This window comes from Podarcis gaigeae (genome assembly GCF_964106915.1).
Source record: "Podarcis gaigeae genome assembly, chromosome: 16".
Classification (NCBI taxonomy): Eukaryota; Metazoa; Chordata; class Lepidosauria; order Squamata; family Lacertidae; genus Podarcis; species Podarcis gaigeae.
Window position 1 is genome coordinate 35789108 of NC_139693.1, and position 15865 is coordinate 35804972.

General features: G+C 42.8%; 1 protein-coding gene across 2 annotated transcripts in view; it reads left to right on the top strand.

Moving 5' to 3' along the window:
• LOC310833895 (transmembrane protein 132D-like) overlaps window positions 1-15865 on the top strand; it is a 455572-nt gene that overhangs the window by 165504 nt on the left and 274203 nt on the right. Inside the window, exon 3 of one of the 2 annotated variants that reach the window (XM_083717002.1) lies at window positions 8356-8502. The exons of the other annotated variant lie outside the window; for it this stretch is intronic. Coding sequence (XP_083573128.1) covers window positions 8356-8502 — 147 coding nt within the window. The remainder of the gene's footprint in view (window positions 1-8355; window positions 8503-15865) is intronic. 2 annotated transcript variants of the gene reach the window in all.

Here is a 15865-nt window from a genome sequence, read left to right on the forward strand (position 1 = left end):
GTGTGTGAGCATTCCTCATTTCCTCCTGAAATGTTAATTAGAAGGAGAACATGTTAGGTTTGGGGAGTGAAAGCTGTCTTGCAAACCCATAGATAAACAGATTGATTTAATTTTAATCTGCTTTCATGGTGGTGCATAATGATAACTGGTTTCTGTCTCGCAGGGCTGGAGAAAGCGCAGACCTTAATAAGAATTTGTGGGTATATTATTCAGCTTTAAATGACTTACGTTTTGCTAGATCGCTCCCCGTAAATTATGCCAAGTCCACAAGGAACTTGGAGACTTTAAACTGTTTTTTTTTTCTATTTACGCTTTTCCATCAAGAAAGTGTAACCCAGAAAAACTTGGAGTGTCAGAGGATCCAAAATCATCTAATGTCTATACAAAGTACCCATGTACACAAGAAAAGCATTTCTGCCTCCAGCTCCCATGGTGGCATCCTTCTGCACTGTAGCTGAGTCCATTGCAGAAGGACTTCTGATCTCCAGGGGGTTTCTCCCCCAAAAAAGCTTTCATAATTTTGACTCCCCCAAAATAGGGGGTGTCTTATACATGTGGGCATGTTATACATGGAAAAACATGGTAGTTCTAGACCCAAATTATGTATGCCAAAAGGCAGAAGGCCAAGTTCCACCACCTGTCCTGTTTGTAGTGTTGGTTTGTTTCCATACAAGAATTTATGCAGACCTTGAGCACAGAGACATAGCATGGGCTGGGAAGGGAAGGGAAGGGGAACACCTTGTTGTTGTTTTTATATATTTTTATTAGGTTTTTTTTAAAAAAAACATATCATTTCCAACAATCACATAGCATAACTTCTTATCTTATACATTCTGTCAACATCTCTGATGATTTTCCATCCTTTATCACTTATTCTGCATTTCTTAATATATCTATTACTCTTAATTGTCATCAACTAATAATTCTCTCATAGTCTTTCTTGCAATATTTCATATAATTCTCCTTACAAAACTTCTTGCAATCCTACTAGCGTAATCTGTTCATTACTATTACTTTTCAAATAGTTCATATATTTACTCCAGTCTTCTAAGAATCTCTGATTCCACAGGTTTTGAATCCTTCCAGTTAATTTGTTCAATTCTACATAGTCCATCAATTTCATCCGCCATTCTTCTATCGTCGGTAATTCTTCTTGCTTCCATTTTTGTTCCAATAATATTCTTGCTGCTGTCATTGCATATAAAAACAATTTACAATCCTGTCTGTTAATCTCATCACCTACAATGCCAAGTAAAAATGCATCTGGTTTCTTAATAAATGTATATTTCAACATCTTTTTCATCTCATTATATATCATTTCGGGAGGGCAACACCTTGTTATGCCCCCACAACAGACTCTCTCCTATAGGCCAGAGCTGAAGGGAAGGAAACTGTGCCTGGGCCAGGCTCCACCACCTCCTTCTCCTCATAGCTGGTGACATCACCCTGTTGTGCCTCTCATTTGCTGGGCTCCAGCACATGATGGCCCAGCGCCCCCCTGCCTGAGCTCCATTCCCGGGTCAGGCCTGAGGAGGTGGCCTGACCAGAGAGGAGGAGAGGTGGCGGCAGCATCTTAGCACCTCTCCTCTGGTGGTCTCCAGTGGCTCAGCACCACCAGTCTGCCCAGTCCACCAGTGGGGTGCCACACTAGCCCCCCCCCCGGGTGCTAGTAGCTGCCCCTATGCCGCTGCTTGGGAAGCTTCAGGAATAGAAAACTGGAATCAATTTTACAGATGTCTGCCAACTTCTTTATGTGCTTTTGATAGTAACTTGAACTTGGGGAGGGGATGAAGGTAGTGCGTGGTGTCTGGCCACTGTATGCCTCCTGATGCATATTATAGCATCAGCATTGGCTTGCAGGATCACAGCAAGCTCCACCTGGCTCAGTATCCTTTCTCCAACAGCAGACAGCCACAATTCCAGCATCAGCCCACCAGCAGTATATTGTACAGGCAGATGGGCCCTGACATGTGCCCAACCATACTGAGCGCTGATGCCAAGCCAGGCTGTTTGCCTGTAGAGAGAGGAGTGGAATGGGACAAATACAAACAAATGCAATTATATGTTCCCAAACCTTTGCGCACAGAAAGGAAGAAAAAACTTATCAACTTTCTGTTCAAACTCTGCTTTGATTTTCTTCCTGTGCCTCCTGTGGAGCTTTTATAAAACTACTACCCCAAAATCCATCTCTTTGGTGGTTAGAGCCAGACACGGCGGCTCCGTTGACATTGCACTGTGGCCCTTGGCGCTGTGCGGCGTTGCAACACAGTTATGTCTTTGCCAGCCAGCTGTTCCACTTTATACAACACTTAAGTAACAATTTCACGGCCGTTACCAGCCTGCAGTAATGACAGGGGCTGGGAGCTAAAGTGCTAACTGGTTTTTAAACTACAAAGAAGTGAAGAGGAAGAAGAAACAAGGCTGGGAGATGTTAAAAGAGGCACGCAAAAGTAAATGTAAATGGAACGGCACCTGCATTTTAATTGCATGATTTGAAGCCTCTCCTTATCACCCGAGTAAACATGGTGTTTAGCGGGTCAAGAAGAGTGTGTTGGGAAATTACTGTCTTTGGGAAATGCAAAGGTATTGATTCCTGGTGGCTCACTCCATCTGCTCCAACTGTCTCTATTCACCAGGCATTGTGCTTATTTTCTGCTACAAGTCTGTAATATAACGCTGCCCATGTTTGGTTTCTTTCCCTCCATTAGAGGAGCAGCTAGCTCACTGCATCTTACTCCCAAGTAAGAGTGCACAAGACTGCACTCTCTGAAACGAGGATGAAAGGAAGCGAGGAGACAGGACCTCCTGACTTACCAAAGGCTGCAGAGCTATGAATGCTTTCGTTCTGAGGAATGATGCAAAAAGAACATGCTACCATTGTAGAGTTTATTAAATAGGCTTCAGTGGTTTTTAAAGATGTTTTTCAATTTGAAGGAGTGGTTATGATCAGTCTATTAACATAGCCTGGGTTTGGAAACCTTTGCTGGAAAAATGAGCAGAGTGCACTGCAGACAAGAACCAGTGGCAATGAGGGCCAGTGGCATTCACATCATTAGTTTAAAGCACTATGATACCACTTTAAACAGTCATGGCTTCCTCCAAAGGCTTTTGAGAGCTGTGGTTTCTTAAGGATGCTGAGAATTTTTGGGAGACACCAATCCCTGCCCCGCCCTCAGAGCTACAATTCCCAAAGTGTTTTAACCATCAGTCCTATCCTCTGGAGCAGCAGAAGTAAGCTTGCTCCATTTGCTATGTTGACAGTCCTTCAGCTATTCAAAGAGGTCTATCATCTCTCAATCTTCTCTTCTCCAGGCTCAACATACCCAACTCCCTCAAATGTTTTATTTTCGTTGTTGTTGTTGTTGTTAACTGCTTTGAGGTTGTTGTTGTTTTTTAATCAAGTGGTGTACAATTTTTATGAAAGAAATAAGATCGTAAAGAAAGCTTCATTTCAAGACCCTTTATCATCTTGGTTGCCGTCCTCTGCACATGTCCCAGCTTGTTAGTAGGGGACCACAGGTTCCTCATTATGGGTCTATGATGAGTGCGCCCCAGGGAAATGGGCATAGAATTAGGGGTTACTATCCAGAAGTAGAAATGGAGATTGGGGGTAATCCTTGTCTCATAGCCCTTCATCCTGCCTTCCTCTCCTCTCCGCCTTCCCCAGCAAAGCACAAGAGCTCCTTTTATTTAAGCATTTGCAAGTCTGATTTGCTGCTGGAGCATGCAGGTGCTTTTCTTCCTGACATATGTGCAAGGTTATCTGGTTTGCCCTGAACGCCCATAGCAAATTCCTCCACTCTCTAGTTTACGAAGAGACTTGTGAGATTGTGCAGAAAAGCTCTAGGGAAAATGTAAACTAGGTAGACCTGAAAATCTGTACCTGACAGGAATCTCTTGCTGCAGACTCTTAGGATACTTCCGATCACCCCACCACACACAGCCCACCATGCTTATTTTATTTATTTAAAATTATTTATAGGCTGCTTTTCATTGTGGAGAGGGAAATGACAAGGTGGTGTACTAAATAAAACCAGAACGCTCAAGTAGCAATAACATGTCAACCAGTTCAGTAAAAGGGGTACTAAGGATCAGTGCCTGGGAATGCCCATGGAAATGGTTTTTAACATCTGGCAGAAGGCCTACCCCATAGATGCCCATTGTATCGCTAAAGGGAGGTCATTCCACAATGTGGGGGCCACTCTGGCAAGGCCCTTTTTTTGAGTTGCCATGGGATGTAGCTCCACTAGATGTAGCCTGATCCTCTGGTGCTCTTCAATTCAAACCACATGCAAGATTAAGATTGTTCTGTTCTAGGTAGGGATGGGGGATGAATATGATTTGGTTGACCTGCAAAGCTGCACTTGAATAATTTGCACTTTCCAGAACATTGGAAGAAGTGAGACACAAATTGTTAGTGGTGCCCAAGTGCCCAGGGGGGCGGGAATCAAAATGATGACAAAGTTGGTGTTGGGCAGGCATCTCTGGGGAGAGAGCACCCCCCAGATTTCATGCATTTGTATACCATACTTCAAACAATTGGTTCCCAGAGCAGTTCACAACAAGGAAAGACAGGGATAAGAACAGCACAAAAACGGAATGTCAATATGTAATCTGCCTGCTTGATGAGATCACCATCAAGGGTCTGTAGTCCCACAGTTTGGATGGAGAAGTCTTATGAAACAAGGACCCTGGACCTATTCTGGGTTGACCCCAAGACTTCAGAATGACCTTCCTCAGGGACTATGATTTGATCCTTTCCTACTGGCCCTGGGGCAATGGTGTGAATTGTTTTGAATGTTTTGGATGGACCTTTATTCGGTCTGCCTTCAGATGTCAGGTGTATTTAGAGTTGGGCTTATTTAGAGATCTGGCTTCTACTCTGGTTTTAAAGTTTGCTTTGAGGTTTAGGAAAGCTGGAATATTTTTTCAGTGGAACATGAGATTCTTACTAAACATCAGAAAGAACTTTCAGGCAGCAAGAGCTGTTCAATAGTGGAACCAACTCCCTTGGAAGGTGTTGAACTCTCCTTCCTTGGAGGTTTTTAAGCAGAGGTTGAATGGCCATCTGGCATGGATTCTTTAGCTGAGATTCCTGCATTGTAGGGGGTTGGACTAGATGACCCTTGGATCCCTTCCAACTCCTCCATTCTATGAGTCTATGATAGGATAATTGTATCGAAAACCCATGGAGCTGCTTGACAAACTCCTAGAGATTCAGTGGCAAAGTGTCTGTCCTACTACATAGAATAATTGTTCAAGACAAATTGTGAAAACAGCCAAAGGGTAGAATCTGAAGGCCAGCTAGGCAGATGAACCCAATATATGCCAGTCTTGTAATCCAAATGGATTGGGAAAGGAATCCCGTGTTGTTTGTTACACTGCCTTGGCACTCTTCCCACTGTTTAAGTCAGAAGCCGTCTCGGGAGAGGCTGCCAAATGTGCCTTCCCTTGTAATAATGACATCTCTTCTTCATTTGACACTTGCAAAGCCCCTCATGAATATTCAAGGCCGCGTGTATCCTGCTTTTCAAAGAAAATATCAGAATCACATGTCACAGCAATCCAGATTCTAAAATCAAGGAAAGTTGGATTCTGCAACCTGCACAAATTGGGCAAATGCGCACAATTCCTCTTGCTTTGCATGCATTATCCTTTCCTTTGTGCAATTTATTCTGCTGCTACTAGTCACAGGGTGAGGATCTAAGCCAAGCTTGGGGAGATTGCGGTGCTCTGGGTGGTGTTGGGTTACCACCATCCATAGCCATCTGCCCGGCTGACTGGGGCTGGTGGAAGTTGATCTGCATCTTGGAGGCTACATGTTTCTGACGCCTGATCTAAAAACTACAACCCCCTGCCCTTCCCAGTTGCTGGGAAGGGATGGAGCTCAGTGGTTGAGTGTCTACTTTGTATGCAGAAGCATCTCCAGGTATAGCTGAAACCCTGGAGAGTCAATGCAAATCAGTGTAGACCATGAGTAGTCAACCTTTTCATACCTACCACCCACTAATGCATCTTTCTTGATGGTAAAATTTCCTTTCTTCCCACCAGTGCTCGATGGAAGGATTCAGCTTGTGCCATACAACTCCCTACCACCCACCTAGAATCCTGAAATGCCCACTAGTGGGTGGTAGGGACCAAGTTGACAACCCCTAGTTTAGACAGTATTGCAGTAGATGAACTGACTCAGTGGAAGACAGCTTCCTATGGACCAGCTACCTTGTCATTGATAAGTCACATTGGACCAATCTTCCTGTGTTCCATGTTGAAGCCTGAACATCACCTTTAGAGTACATAGGGAACTGGCACCCACACTGAGAGACATCCAGCAGAATGGGATCCTGGGATCCTGATTCCCTGCTTCATGCTTCATCTCTCTGTGATCCTGATTTCCAACCAGTTCTTTCTTTGTTCCAGTAGAACATTTATTGACAGCAAAAGTGCACAGGTTTGGATGTGGTTTTGGGGGCTCCTAAGAGCCTCAGGTTCACTTGTCCCTGATCACGAGCATAAGGTTGAGTCATGAACCTGTTCTAGCTCCTTAACTGGGGACTCTGAAGCCTCTGCCTCGGGCCCCACCTGCATTAAAAGCATTTAACGCATCATCATACCACTTCAAAGCAGTTGAGGTTTTCCCCAAAGAATCGTGGGAAGTGTAGTTTAAGGGTACTGAACAGTGTAAGAAGACCCCTATTTCCTTTACAGAGCCACAGTTCCCAGAGCAGTTTAACAATTGATCCTTTGCAGAGAATTCTGGGAAGTGCAGTTCTCTCTCTCTCTTTTTTTTTTAAAAAAAAAGATATTTATTGAAATTTTATAGACAGAAAAAGGTTACAATATAAAAAAGAGAAAAAATAAAAATAAGAAGCAAAGATACAAAATACAAGTTAACGAATACAAAATGCATAAAAAATAGATGAAAAATAAAAAACATTAAAAACACATCAATCTTTTCATGTCTTATATTTCATTTACTTATTTTCCTGACCTCCTCACGCCTCCCTTTTTTGTATTCCAGTTCACATGGTTAATTCAGCAAATCCTTACCCTCTTTGTTTTTATCTTAATTTTATATCTTAACATATTGAGCTTCATGTTGTCATCTAATTATCAATCCATTTTTACATATTCTTTTAACTTTGTTGCTAAAGCCGTCTCATTTCAATCCTACATCATTTTAACATTCATTAATTTTACAATGTTTCTGCAAATAGTCTTTAAATTTCTTCCAATCTTCTTCCACCGACTCTTCTCCCTGGATTCTGCCAGTCATTTCTGCCAATTCCATATAGTCTATCACTTTCATCTGCCATTCTTCCAAGGTGGGTAGATCTTGTGTCTTCCAATACTTTGCGATGAGTATTCTTGCTGCTGTTGTTGCATACATAAAGAAAGTTCTATCCTTCTTTGGCACCAATTGGCCGACCATGCCCAAGAGAAAAGCCTCTGGTTTCTTCAGGAAGGTATATTTAAATAGCTTTTTCATTTCATTATAGATCATCTCCCAGAAAGCCTTAATCTTTGGGCATGTCCACCAAAGGTGAAAGAATGTACCTTCATTTTCTTTACATTTCCAACACTTATTATCGGGCAAATGATATATTTTTGCAAGCTTGACTGGTGTCATGTACCACCTGTAAATCATTTTCATAATATTCTCTCATAATATTCACATGCCGTGAATTTCATACCTGTGGTCCACAACTGTTCCCAGTCAGCAAACATTATGTTATGTCCAACGTCTTGTGCCCATTTAATCATAGCAGATTTAACCGTTTCATCCTGAGTATTCCATTTCAACAGCAAATTATACATTCTTGATAATATCTTAGTTTTGGGATCTAACAGTTCTGTTTCCAATTTTGATTTTTCCACCTGGAAACCAATTTTTTTGTCCAAGTTATAAACCTCCCTTATTTGATAATAATGAAGCCAGTCTTGCACTTTATCTTGGGAAGTGTAGTTCTCTCCACTCTTAACAAACAACACTTCCCAGAATTTTGAGGGGGGGGGGGAGCCTTAACTGTTTAAAGTGGTATGATACTGCTTTAAATGAATAGAACAGATGGGACCTCAGTATCTTAGTCACAACTGGAGTCTGGGGTCATTAAACTAGGTGGTGCAGCAAACATGTTGTATTACCTTGGCTTGAGAGTTTGATGCCAATTTTAGTGCTGTGTGCACACACCTCACAGCTAAATAAGCTCTATCTGTCTGAATGCCGAAGGATAGCTTTCTTAAATCATTGCCTCTTTGAAGGACCAGTAGTAAGTGGTAATGCAGTGAAGACTGGTGAGAGCAGCTAGACCTCGCAGTCCCTGTCTGCTTGTTAACATAGCTTCTTCTTTCTCCCAGGGCAAAGGTGAAGAAAGGCGTCAATGTTTTCAGCATAAGAGCCAGCAATCCATACACATGGGACGTCCAGAAGAGTGTGGATTATATTGGGAAATATGCACCGGCTGTTATATTTTGTCGAAGAAAATCTACCCCCTTGGGAAAGAGGTACGTAGGTTATTACCAGTAGTTTTCAAGCTGTGTCTCAGGGTACTTCTGAGTACCTCCTGGGAAAGTGAATTATAGTGACCCACTTCCTTAAAAAGAAATTTGGACATCACTGTTGATTTTCCCTTGCCATGCCAAGATCTGTCGGGTTGTTTGCTGTATTCTGGAGTGTCCATTCAGGTCATGCGGGACATGGCAAAGTGTAAGAGATCTAGTCTGCACCATTTCTAACCTCAGGATATTTGTGAATTGTGAATTGGGAAATGGAACACCTTCAGTCTGAAAATGTTATCCCCAGTCTCCATCTCTGAAGTCTGGACCCAATTACCTGACTTGTATTGAATTCAGCATCAACCAGCAGTGTGGCTCAGAAGCTTATCGGGGCAGCCTTGAAAAGCATATAACAGATAAACTTTCCTGAGAAAGCACTTGCTCATCACTATAGATCTTTCCCTATGATACACAGTCACAGGAGTGTTATGGAAACCAGGGTGGGAAAGATTTGGCCCTCCTGATGTTACTGAACTAAAACTCCCATCACCCCTGACCATTGGCCGTGCTGACTTGGACTGATGGGAGTTGGAGTTCAACAACAACTTGAGGGCTGCTAGTTCCTCTTCCCTGATTTAAGCACCTACCTGGTAGTCATAGGTGACAAGGAAGGGCAGGCAGGTAAGTGAATGAGCTGGTGGAAGAGCAGAGCTGGATCACGACATATGGAGGCCTTAAGTGACATCAGGTTTAAGAGGCCGCATAACATGAGCAGAATAATGTTTTATTGTAACACAAATAGAAATAATAAAGTTTTATATCTGCATATATATCAGTACCAAGGCTAGGATGGAACTCAAAGCTACCTAAAGCATAAATCTTGCAATAATCGTATTTGCATACAAAATACCTTTAAGTGAAAATACCTTATGATTTCTCACTTAGCCTGCATGAACACTTTGAATGTACAGCAACTAAGATCAGCTAATGAAATTTTGATATTGTTATTCATAAGCACAATGTGACAAGTAATTGTGTGGCCATTAAGTATACTTTTGTCATAGCAGAGCGATAATGTCTCTATTAGCGTCTTGTTTCTCCAGAATCCTTTATTTATTATTTTAACCAATTACGCAAAACTTTGAATTTAGTAATAGTTTTTGTGTTTAGAGGGCCCCACATAATCTGAGCCCCTAAACCACAGTTCCCTTAGCTTATGCATAAACCCGGCGCTGTGGAGTCATGTGATGGGGCATTTTGCACCTCTTCCAAACCTAGCACAGAAACCAAGTGATGTATCAGTGGAGAGAAACCTCCTCCTTCCACACCTAGCACAGTAATGCAAGAGGTTACTGGGAGAGATGAGGTGCCCACTGGGACAGAAGATAGGAACACCAACAGTAGGTGGACCCAGAGCCAATCACAGGAGGAACCAACCAAGTCTACTGCTGTTCCCCCTCCTCCTGTTGAGTTCTGCAAGAGCAAAACTGACACTAAGGAGCAGGAGGAAGCCGGCAGCCAGGACTACCTGCTGAGGTTGTGGTTAAATAAGAAGGCAGACAGGTGGGAATTGGCTGAGTGTGGTGGGGACTATCCATCACTGCTCTGCCAGCCTCCAGCAGGCTAGTAGAAAATGTTGAAGACTTTGTGGGATTCTTTAGGATGCTCCATTGGGGTTGGGAAAGTTCTTCTGGGGCACGTTGACATTTTGTGTGGGTTTACAGTGAAGCACATGAGCTGAGCATGTGCTGTTGAATGTGCCTCAGAATCCTCTGCAATGTGTAAGGCTTTGCCAGAGGTCAAGCTCACATGAAAATTGGTCCCTTGGCCATTTAGAAAGTTGCTTGCGGGAAGCCACCACTGTAAACATTGTTTGTCAAAGGTCAGATTTGTTTTCACACCTTTGGATCCTTTTTATTCATAGCAGATCTTCTTTCTTTCTTTCTTTCTTTCTTTCTTTCTTTCTTCATCGTGAAGTTCTACATCATGCTCATCAAATATATGCAACAAATATATCTTTGTGGATGGAGAGGGAGGGGTAGATGTTGGGTTGTATTTAATGCCAGTCCTACTCAGAGTAGATCCATCACTAACCTATGCTCATTAAGTTCAGTGGGCCTACTCTCAGTTGAAGTTAGTTGGCTATGACCTAAGGATGCTATCATTTTGAGTTGGTTTATAATATTATTATTTTGCTTATTGTGCTGTATGTGCTATAAATCAAAGAGGAATGTATTTTTTTTTTAAAAAAGCCATCTCAATTGCCTAAAGGAACTAGGAAAAGGCAGAAGGCTGTGTGTGTGTGTTTTAAAAAAGGAGCTTTGAATTTTGTCCAACCCTCTTGTTCAGTCTCTTCAAATTACTGGAGAGCTTTAAAGATGAGCGTCTTGCTAATTACTACCCTTGGTTTGTATCCTGAACTTTCCAGGGGGAATTAAAAAAAAAAAGGCTTTACACGCTTCATTCCGCCGTTCTTGTGAGTGAATTTTTAATCCACATTCAGAGACTTAGAGCTTGATTTTTTATTTTTATTTAATTCCCACAGTGTAATTGCTAATGTAGGACAGTGACCCTTAAAACAATCAGCATTTAAGAAGCTGGCTACTGTTTCGGTTCCTCGTTTATGAAAACAATCACTTTTGTTCTTGTTTTACTAACAGCTAGGGGCCATTCTTATACGTCAGAGCTGGCATGGTTTGTTTCCATCCCAGGGGCCACATTCCTTTCCATGCAAACTTTTTTTTTCCAAGTGAATTTTTATTGTTTTCCTTGCATATTCTTTTCCAACAAATTGTAATAACACCATACATTCCCTTTGACTCTGCCGAGTCACGACCCCCCTCCCTCCCCACAACTGGTATATTTATCCTCTTTCCATCACACACATCATTCTCAAATTAGTACTATTATACATTGGAGGTATTATGTCAATCCTGCTAGTGTCTTGACCTCTTTACAATTCTTCTTTAAGTATTCAATAAATTTACTCCAGTTATTTTGGTATCTTTGATCTCCCTGGTCCCGGATCCTCCCTGACAGTTTGGCAAGTTCTGCATATTCTGTCAACTTTGCCTGCCACTCCTGTATAGTTGGTATATCTTGTACTTTCCATCTTTGGGCCAGAAGGGTCCTCGCGGCAGCTGTAGCATACATGAACAAATTTTTATCTTCTATTTTAATTTCTGTTCCTATTAAGCCTAATAGACACGCTTCCGGTCTTTTGGGGAAAGTATATCTAAATATCTTTTTGAGTTCATTATAAATTGCTTAGCAAAATTTTTTTACCTTCCTTTCCATGCAAACTTGTGAGGGCCACATATTGGTGGTGGGCAGGGCCAGAAGGAAATCTGGAAAGATCCACAAATGTAAATGCCATATTTGTACAGTAGGCTAGTTTTTGCACTTATGCCTCTCTATTCATGGAATAATGTAGAATATTATTATCAGCAATGTGCCCTAAATTTCCAGTATTGGAACCCTAAATTTCCAGTATTGGAAAGAACATCATTTTGGTGTCTGCGTAAGTGAGGTAGATTACGTGAAGAGAATGCGACTTGGTTGGGACTACCAACGAGCAAAGATTTATCTTTGCCAGTATAGGATGAACAGAAAACCAGGATGCCATGTTGAGAGAGGTCATTGCTAACTTTGTTTTCCTACTTGCAATCTCCAACCTCCCTGCACAGCACCTCCTACTGGCCATTGTGCCTTACATAACTAATACCACATCCCCCTTTCTAAACAGGGAAGGATGACAACTCAATAAAGTGGTACCTTGGTTTACAACCATAATCCGTTCCAGAGGTCCGTTTGTAAACCAAAACAGGTTGTAACCCAAGACATGCTTTTGCCAATGGGGCCTGCAAATTTTTTTTGTTCGTAATCCCCCCCCCCAAAAAAAATGGATTGCAATCCAAAAAAAGTTTGCAAACCGGGACATGCACTTCCGGGTTTGATGTGTTTGTAATCCAAAACATATGCAAACCAGACTGTTTGCAAACCAAGGTACCACTGTACACAAAACGGACAAGCACGAATTCATGTAATAAACATAGTGTGTTATCATAATGAGGATCATAATGCCCTGTGTGTGTCGGAGATTATGCTGTTAACAATATGCTTCAAACACTTTTTGGCCAGGCAGGGAGCCTCCTGATATTATGTGATGTATCTCAGGAATGCTGGTGGTCACTGTAATGGTTCTAGGGGTTGCTCGTGCATAAGTTGTCACCACTCCTGGCTAGGTTACCTGGGTGAACCCTTTCTGTCTGGACAGCCTCTCACCCGTGGCTGTCTCAGTCACTGGCAGAATCCGCCAGTGGGCGTTTCTTGAACTTCTTCCAGCAAAGAAGTTCTTTGACTCCAAGTCTCCTCCTACTCTCCCTGCGCGGAAGTCTTCTGCGCAGGGAGGGTGTGGGCAGCGGAGGACCCGTGCTCTCCCCGCTGGTCTCCAGCGAGGAGTCCTGGAGCCTCCTCTCCGATTCCCCCATCTGCCCCCCTTCTCCACTGGTGTTACGCTGATTTCCTTCCCCAGCAGATGGGCTGCCTCTCTCCCTACTGGGACCCTCTCTGGCATCCCTCTGGAGCCTTCCCTCCGCCTCTGGCTCCGGTGGCAGTTCCCTGACAGTCACCTTGGATTTCTCCCCAAAGAGGCTGGAGAATGGGTAACATAGATTTCCTGGGTCTTATCCACATACTTCATTTCAGCCTGGTGAGCAACCAGGCACATACGGTCTGTAGGGATGGGGCAAAATCTGTTTCAGTTCACATTTAAAGCTGAATTGATCGATTTTGCACTTTCTGGAACAACGTGGGAACCAAAACGTAGCTAATCCTTTTAAATCCACACATAAGTGAATCCTCTGATGCAGTTTTCCACCCAATCAGTGTTTACCAAAATGCATATGTTTGATGAAATTGCACATATTTTTGAAGACAACATACAAAAATGCATTTTAGATTTTCCGTGAGGATTTTCATTTTTTTGAATGCAGATTGCTGCAGAAATGTTGCAAACTACATTTATTGTTTGAAAAATGAGGAACTGAAAGACCCCAAACTAAAATATTCTTCCACCCCTAATTGCAGCTTTCAAGATACTTGATAACTTGCAGTTTTAATCACAGACAGGCTGCAAAACTAGAAACCCTATCGAGCTTCTTGTTGACCCACCAGGCAAGGCAAGTGCATGAACTTCATTAGACTTTCAGGTCACACATACAGATTTGTAATTATTTCCTCTCCACCATTATTTTAAAAAGGAAAAGGAAAAGGAAGAATAAACAACAAAGATGCAGAGCAGAAGTTGTAAAAATACATTAATTACCAAAAAAAGAAAAAAGAATAAAGAAAAGAGAAAAGAAAAGAGAAAAGAAAAGAAAAGAGAAAAGAGAAAAGAAAAGAGAAAAGAGAAGAAAAGAAAAGAAAAGAAAAGAAAAGGAAAGAAAAGAAAAGAAAAGAAAAGAAAAGAAAAGAAAAGAAAAGAAAGAGAGAGACGCTGAATATTGTGGATATGGTCTTGGCATGTGTTCTCCCAAAACATCACAAAATAGTTCAATTATTGAGCTTTATGCATTCTTCTGCACTATGCCAGTTTAAATAAAATGGCTACAGTCAATATTTTATTTAACCACTCAAACAAATACACTCATAAAAGTCCATTTCAACTTGTTTCTCTCACTTGCATTCCCCCAGGATAGCTTTGGCACTTTGTCAATATCACTCAGCAACACTCCAAGGCAGTTGCGCGGACCTTAATTGTGAATCTAGAGCAGTGGTGCTTTCTTGGTGTGTGGGATGACTGAGTGAATGAGGAGATGTTACTGGAAAAAGTCCCGCAAACCCAAAGTGGAGGGGCTTCTCCTCTGGGCTAGCTTTGCCACTTGGGGTATGCGAGACTCAGCACAGGGGTGAAAACTGAACACATCCTTCTTAAAGAGGAAGTGCACTGAAGATAAATAGGGTAGCATAAAATTTGTGGGTGCTGTTAAGTTGTGGGCGAACATATCAGACAAGACAGCGATTCTTCAAACAGCTCTTCTTTATTCTGAGGCCAGAACTGAACTGAGCTGAAGGGCTCAGTCAGCCTGCTTATATAGCGCTCCAGTACCTTGTTACTGTAACAACTTTCTAAAACTATCCAATCACTGAACGTCACTTTCAATCCTTCATTTACATAACTATCTACAGTATCCCCCTGCTGGCCCAGGGTGAGAACTTCAGTACAGAACAGGTGCTAATTTAACAGCTTAGGTGCGTATTTAAAAATAATTGCAGCCGTTTAAGTTGAAATAAGAACACAATGGAAGAACACAGCAGGGCTCCTATTGTCCAGCTGCCTGTTGCCACAGTGACCAACCAAACACCCATGAGAAGCCCAAAAGCAGGATCTGAGCACAACATCGCTCTACTCACCCACCTGCACTAGTATCCAGGGCCATGGTGCTTCTGACAATGTGGGCAGAACATAGCCGTCGTGGTTAGGAGCTTGAATTGCCTGATTGCATCATTGTGAACCTTTTGGGGTCCAAGGCCTGGTCGGATTAGTGCCTCTCAGTGAAAAGCAAAGCTGGATCCAGGTCAATTTTGGGACTGGTGCCGGATTTACGTATAAGCTAAACAAGCTATAGCTTAGGTCCCCACTCTCTTGGGGGCCCCAATTTTTTTTAAGGAAATAAACACTGGATGTACATTTCCAAAATGTTAGATAAAAAAACAAATAAAATAAAACCTGCATACAGCAACAGTGTTTTGTGTTGTGTAGGCTCCTATGATGTAAGTAATGGGACCCGCCTGATAGCCTGCTCCCTAAAATATCACTGGTTTGCTCATTTCTATATACAGTGGTGCCCCGCAAGACGAATGCCTCGCAAGACGGAAAACCCGCAAGACGAAAGGGTTTTCCGTTTGTGAGTCGCTTCGCAAGACGAATTTCCCTATGGGCTTGCTTCGCAAGAAGAAAGCCCATAGGGAAATCTCCGGGGACCTCTTTTAAATGCTGGCGGTGGGGAGCAAAGCCTTCCCCCCCCTCCGGCCTTCAAAAGAGGTCCAGGAAGGCCGGCGGGGGCCGAAAGGCTTTGCTCCCCACCGCCAGCATTTTAAAAGCGGTCCGGGATAGCAGGGAAGCGCTTCCCGCTATCCCGGACGGCTTTTGAAGGCAGACGGGGGGGAGCAAAAACTTTTGCCCCCGCCGGCCTTCAGAAGAGGTCCTGGACCTCTTCTGAAGGCCGGCGGGGGGCAAAAGTCTTTGCTTCCCCCTGCCTGCATTCCCGGCGGGCGGCAGCATTTTAAAAAACCCCGGGACAGCGGAGAAGTCCTCTGCTGTCCCAGGGTTTTTTAAAATGCTTGGGGTGGGAAGAAAAGCTCTTCTCTC